This window comes from Myotis brandtii, unplaced genomic scaffold (genome assembly GCF_000412655.1).
Source record: "Myotis brandtii unplaced genomic scaffold, ASM41265v1 scaffold417, whole genome shotgun sequence".
NCBI lineage: Eukaryota > Metazoa > Chordata > Mammalia > Chiroptera > Vespertilionidae > Myotis > Myotis brandtii.
The window spans coordinates 493,965-500,319 of record NW_005366017.1 but is presented as its reverse complement, the minus strand read 5'-3'; the positions used below and the strand labels follow the sequence as shown (position 1 = coordinate 500,319).

The following is a 6,355-nucleotide window of genomic DNA, read 5'->3' as shown; positions in this document are numbered from 1 at the left end:
GCGGGACTCACAGCTGGTTGAGCATGCGCTGCATCTCCTCGTTGATGCTGAGGGCTGTGCTCTCCTCCTCATCCCCCTGGGGCTGGCGGGGCCCGTCACTCTCCGACAGGGAGGGGTCCTCCTCGGTGGCAGCCTTGCGCTCCCGCTTCCGCCCCCCCATGGATGGGACCTTAATGGGAGACAAGTGCAGAGACTACAGAGCCGAGGCCGGGTGCATGAGGGGAAAGGGCGGCGGGAGGAGAAGCGGGGACCAGGGGGGGGGGGGGAGCGGACAGAGAGAGAGAAGACACAGTTACAATGACAGGAACAGGACACCAGTCACCAAGGGACAGGCACACAGACACGAAGGGCACAGGGCTGCGACCGAGGGAGAAACAGGAAACAGGGAAAACAGCGGTGAGGGGAGGGGGACAGGGCTTGTTGTGACCACGTGAGGATGTGCACAATGGCTAATGAGAATTTTTTTCCTAAAAAAAAGGTCTTTCTAATGAAATGACTGAACAAAAAAAGCAAGTTGTAGGTTGCAAGGAGGAGGATACAGTGTTCACAAAGGAGAACCTAAGCCGCATATCCAGATCTGGAAGCCGGAAGAAGGGAAGAGAGAGAGAGAGAGAGGAGGCAGAGAGAAAAGGGGGGGAGGGCGGGGACACTGAAAGGGGAGGGGTCTGTGCGGAGAAGCCCAGCAGGTCAGGACCGATGGCCAAGGCCTGGGTGGTTTAGAAACAGGGACTGGGACGTTAATAAGCTGCGTGAGAGCAAAACTAACCAGTTTCTTCTGTGGGGAAAGCCAGAGAAGATGAGAGGAAGAGAGAGGAGAGGAGGCAGACAGAGGAGAGAGGGGAGAGACGGGTTAGAGACAGCTTCCAAAGGCTGCTCCTGGCCCCCCAGCCAGTCCCCCGGGGGCCCCTGGGTGCCAGGATGCGTCCCCCGAGGAGGAGGATGGGCAGCAATGAGGGAAGGCTCTTCGCCTGCCCAACCCTCCCCTGAGGCCCCCGGGTGGGCACGGAGGTGTGGGCGGGGCCGGGCGGAGGCCTGCCCTCGGCCCTCACCTGGAACATCTGGATCATGTCCTCACAATTGCGCTGCTGAGCCACGTCGCAGAGCTTGGCGGTGATGTCGATGCGGCGGCAGATGTCCATGTCTACCTTCATGGCCTTCTCCTGGATCTTCGTGTCCAGCTCAGTCAGGTTCTGTCCAGGGAGCACGGGGAACGGTGAGGAGGCAACCCGCACACCACCCAAGGGCCAATGGGCCCTGGCAAGATCCTCCTCATCCGTCTGCTCACACGTCACCACCGCCTCCCGCACGAAGCCGTCGCCAACTCCTCCAGCAGCATGCGTCCCTCTGGGTGCCCTCCACACACACTCGGCCCAGGCACTGACTTCTCCTGCAACTGGCTCCCTGCCGGATGGGGAGCCCCTGGAGGGCGTGGCCCAGAGCCTGGGACATGTGGGGGGGTCCCTTTTGGCACTTATGTTCCCAGAGAGAAAGAGAGACTACGGGGCGGGCGTTAGGAGAGTGGAGAGCCAGTGCAGAAGGATAACAACAGCTAACACTTATTTGGCGCCAAGTGTGTGCTAGCCCTGTCCTCAGCGTCCGTTATGTCATCCTCGTTCTGCAAAGCAGTGAGGAGGGAGGCAGGGTGGCTGAGGAATTCGCCCGCGGCCACACTGCTGGCGAGGGGCAGGGCTGGGGCCCCTGCTCTTAACTTCCTGCAGAACAAGCTCAGTGACGGTGACGGAGGCGTGCTGCCTCTCCAACACAGGGGCTGTGTTCCTTCTTTTTCTCCCGGGTGGCAAAGGAAAAAAACAGAAGCAGAGCAAAGTGGGGGGAGGGGTGGTGGAGCGGAAACCAACAGGCCACACCTAGCAGGGCTGCTGGCCTGGCTTCGGCAGCCTGGTTGGACAGCCTGGTGATAAGCCCGCCGGGGAAGAGTGTGAGGGGTGTGCTGGCTGCACTCACGTTGCTCATAAGCCCTTTGAAGACCACTAGCTCAGCTTTCAACTGCTGCACCTTCAGCGCCAGCTCCTCCTGGCAGGCGTCAGCCTCCTGGGCTTCCTACGGCCAACAGAAACCCTGGCGTCAGTGGGACTGCCAGTGTGGGAGGAAGGTCAAGACAAGGAAGGAGGGACCAGGAGCGGTTCCAGGACCGAGGGGCACAGGGGGGGACTGAGGGAGGCCCAGGCGGTGGGGCGCCCTCACCTCCTGGAGCTCATGCACTCGCTCTTGCAGCTGCATCCGCACCGTGTACTCCTCTTCCCACCTGGCAGACAGGGAAGAAGGCAAGAGCATAGGGGCGGAGTCCCTCCCTGCCCCTAGCTCCCTGCTCCCCACGTGTCTGGCTCAGGCCTCAGCCCTTGGGTCTGGTTCCCTAGATGAGGAGGAGCTGTGGACAGGAATGCCTGGCGGGCCGGGCGGTGGCCGGCTGCAGCTGTCGGGCGGCTCCACGCTTCCTGGCCAAAGCCGAGTGCACCAGCTGCCTTCCCGGCACCTCCAGACCACACACCAGTGATTATATCTAAGAGCAACTGCAGTTGCTCTGGTCCTTCACACACCCGTCCCATTCAGGCCCCGGCCCAACCAGCTGTCCGCTGGCCTCATCCCCCACGTCCTGCCCACACCAGACCACAGGCCCACCCGGCCCAGTCTCCCACCTTCAGCGGCACAGATCCGGTCTCCCGCCTCCTGCCTGCACCAGAACAGAGCTCCTCTAGCCTGCTGCCCTGCCTCGCACGGGACCATTTAACCCTGTAAAAGCAGCTGCAGGACACACACCGCGTCAACAGAGGAGACACTCAGTCCATCCCCGCACGCCCGAGAAACTGCCCACCCAGTCCCCGCTAAGTGAGCTGGAGGGAGGTGACAGTGGAAAGCAGGAGACTGGGGCTACTAAGCACCCAAACCCAGAGGGAAGGGAACCTGGAGTACAAAAGTGTCCCGTGAGTTAGTGGGTGATACCACAGGTGGCATCTCCCGGGTGCAGGATTCGGAGACTCAGACCACCAGAGGCGACAAACACTCTGGCCACAGGCAGGGTCTCTGTCCGGGACCAGGCTTCTCACACAGGGTGGTCCCCGGGAAGCCAGCGCCTGGTCTGCTACATCACTGAGACGGAAGGCTGGCGGTGGGGGCAACACCGCACCCTACGAGGCTGGCTGGAATAGGGGGACTTCTCGGACCCCACTCACATAGCCTATCCCTTCTTGCCACGTTCTTTAATATATTTTTATTAATTTCAAAGAGGAAGGGAGAGGAAGAGAGAGATAGAAACATCAATGATGAGAGGGAATCATTGATTGACTGCCTCCTGCACACCCCCCCCACCAGGGACTGAGCCCGCAATCCCGGCATGTGCCCTTGACCGGAATCGAACCCAGGACCCTTCAGTCCTCAGGCCGATACTCTGTCCACTGAGCCAAACCGGCTAGGGCCTTGCCACATTCTGGGAAGACTTCTTCCAGTCTGAGAAAGGAGGGGAACTGCACCGACAGAAACTTCAGTATAAGAAAGGTGGTTAGGGAGTAGCAAAGGGGACAGTAAGAAAATGAAAACCCGAGAGAACGTATTCTGTAGCCACGGGATTCAATCCTTCCTTCCCCTCCCTCCACCTTTTTCCCATCTCCCTGTCACACTGTTTCCCGGCTCCCCATCCAGTCGCGCCTGGCTCTCATGTTCCGCACTCACATCCGCACTGCAGTATTCCTAAGAATAACTTCTACATCACCAAGGCTGCCCCTCCCAGCTGGGCAGGGAGAAGGCAGCCAGCCCGGCCACCACCCTGCTGGCTCAGCGTGCAGCCCAGACAGAGCACAGCCTTTTTGGTTCCCTGCTGCCCAAGTCCTTCCCCTTATATATTGTCTTATACAAGATCCTTATCTTTCCTGGCCTTGTTTTCTTCATCTGTAACATAAAGGCTTGGGAAGTGGTACCCTCGGGCGCCTGGAGTCCATGAGTCCCTGGAGGGAGAAGGCAAGACTGACAAAGGGACATTAACCCTGGACACCATGCATCAGGAAGGGGGGGGAAGCATTGTTTGATAGCGAATTCAACAAATTCAGGTGGAAACTTAAGTAAGGAAGTTATGTAAGGATTAGGGTTAATAAAATCGTACAGGGTAAAAAAAAAATAAAAAAAGAAATCGTGGAAGCTCACTAGAATTCTATTTACACTCCAGTCAGACTTTTCCACAAATAGGTTCATTTTGACCTCCGTTCAAATCTGTCCTAAGGACGTTCCCTTAATATGTAGGATTTGAGCAATTTCTGTGTGTTCTGTTTACCAACCACCTCTCTGCCAGATAAACGGTATCCCTGAGTCAAGTGAGGAAGCGGGGGCCATTCCTGTCCGGGGAAAACTGAGGCCAGGAAAGAGAACCACCCCCCTCCCCGCCCCCCCAAGGTCACACAAGGAAGGGGAACTGAAAGTAGAGCCCAGGAGGCTCCAGCTCCCTCCCAGTTCAGTGTTCAAGCTCTGGCCAGGCCTCGCGGGCTACAGACAGGAGCTACAGTGTTGCTATAAAGAGAACAGAATGAGGGCAGGGGATCTGGGGGGGAGGATGAGTAACTGGCAGTGTCAGTACCATACAGCTAAGCTGCGGGGCCCTCTGCACAGCAGCCTGCTGCAGAGTGATGAGCTCATCAGTCCCCAAGGAATAACTCTTTGCTGCCTGGACAGCTGGACCAAGGACAGACACTCTTTCAGTTAAAAAAAAAAATGGCCCTAAGAACAGCAGTTGTTCCTGTGGTTGTAGATGGATTCCAGAACTGTCCGTGTTGCACTGCTCACTGTGTTAATGAACTCGGGCTGGGACTGGGTCTGGGTGGCATCTGAATGATGACTTTAGGATAACCAGGATTCCTAAAGACACTCATAACATGGCCCACAACTAAGGAAGCCAGTATGAGGACAAAACTCAGCCTCAGAAAGCATGCTGATCTGTGATCGCCTAGACTCCCGCAGGTTACAGATGCCTGCAGGTCCTCCCTGGGTAACTTCCCAGAACATTCAGCCAATCCCCACCTGACAAATCTCTGCTACTCAGCTGCAAGGGTAGTTCCCGGGCCTGCCCACTAGGGGTCAGAGTAGCTAATTAGAAGGTTACACCTGGAGGCCCCCAAACCAAAGTCAGTCACCTTCCTCCTTGACCATGGCATCAGGCTGGCTGCCCTGGTGCTCCTGTCCCAACAGCCTGCTAATCAACCCTCTAGGGCAGCCACTTGGCACACAGCCAGCGCTCTAGCATGGCATCCCTTCACCTGGCCTTTTGTGCTACCCTGCCAGGTTCCCCGCAAAAAGCCGAATAAATCTTCATCCTCAGAAGGTACCGAGCCTGCCCCCAGCTGCCGTATATTCACAGGGAGTGTATTCACAGGGAGTGTATTCACAGGGAGTGTCCACGTTCCCAACTTTCTCCTCCCGGCTCCTCTGCTGACTGTTCTCCGTGCCTCCGCCCTGGCTCTGCACTTTCAGATTCCTCATCTCCCACTAGCCCTACAACTACCAGTCCCTCCCCTTTCCCTAGGGAGCTCCCATGACTCCTTCTTGCCCCATGTTTTTGACCTCCTCCAAGCAATGCTCTGCTGTCCCTGAGCCTCTAAACCAGCGCAGGGACCCAGCCTCCATTCCCAGCACTGCTTGGGAAGCTCTGGGCAGTGGCAGGATCACCCACCGCACCGGGCAGCCCTCCCTGGCCACTCCCTTCTAATTTCACATTAGACTCCCAACTGAAGCTGCTGCCTCTTACTTTCCATCAGTGTGTGGAGCTTATATCACAAAACCTCCCGAGGGCTGAGACTGACGGGGATAAGCAGTACCCCAGATGTGACTTCGCAGACCCCTGTCCCTTTCACACCTCACGAAACCCCAGCTACACCCTCCTCCAAACATTGCAGCCTAGAGGAGACAGACAGACAGACAAGTCAGAAGCAATCGATGAACTCCCCTCAGTATCCCACTCCCGGGCTCCTTCTTGTCACGGGTCTGACTTCTGCATTCTTGTGGATCGTCTTCCGGGAGCCAATGCCACCCAGCCACTCCCAAGCTTAACACAGCAGCAACTTACTCTGGTGTTAGTCCTGCCTGGTTCTGGGGCCCCAGCTGCCCTCCTCCCCGCACCTCGCCCTGGCCGAGTGTGGCAGGACCCTAGGCCAGCCCCCGCCGGCCCGTCCCCATTCCTACCTCCGCTTGTACTCGTCCCGCTCGCGCTTCACCTTGGCCAGCACGTTGTAGAGGGCGCGGATCTCGGGGGTGATGGTGTCGATCTGGACGCCCACCCCGTCGGGGTGCACCCACGACAGGCCAGGCCCCTGCACCAGCATGGGCTCCAGTCCCGGGCCGAGCCGGCGGGCGTGGGAGA

General features: G+C 58.0%; 1 protein-coding gene across 1 annotated transcript in view; it reads right to left on the bottom strand.

Annotated features, from left to right (window-relative positions):
• Window positions 1–6,350, bottom strand: part of IFFO1 (intermediate filament family orphan 1) — a gene marked incomplete at its 5' end in the record, with an annotated part of 13,624 nt that extends 7,274 nt beyond the window's left edge. Inside the window, 6 exons of the mRNA XM_005873729.2 lie at window positions 12–169; window positions 767–775; window positions 1,050–1,190; window positions 1,963–2,058; window positions 2,203–2,263; window positions 6,178–6,350. Of these exons, the coding sequence (XP_005873791.1) occupies window positions 12–169; window positions 767–775; window positions 1,050–1,190; window positions 1,963–2,058; window positions 2,203–2,263; window positions 6,178–6,350 (638 nt within the window). The remainder of the gene's footprint in view (window positions 1–11; window positions 170–766; window positions 776–1,049; window positions 1,191–1,962; window positions 2,059–2,202; window positions 2,264–6,177) is intronic.
• Between the last annotated feature and the right edge of the window lie 5 nt (window positions 6,351–6,355).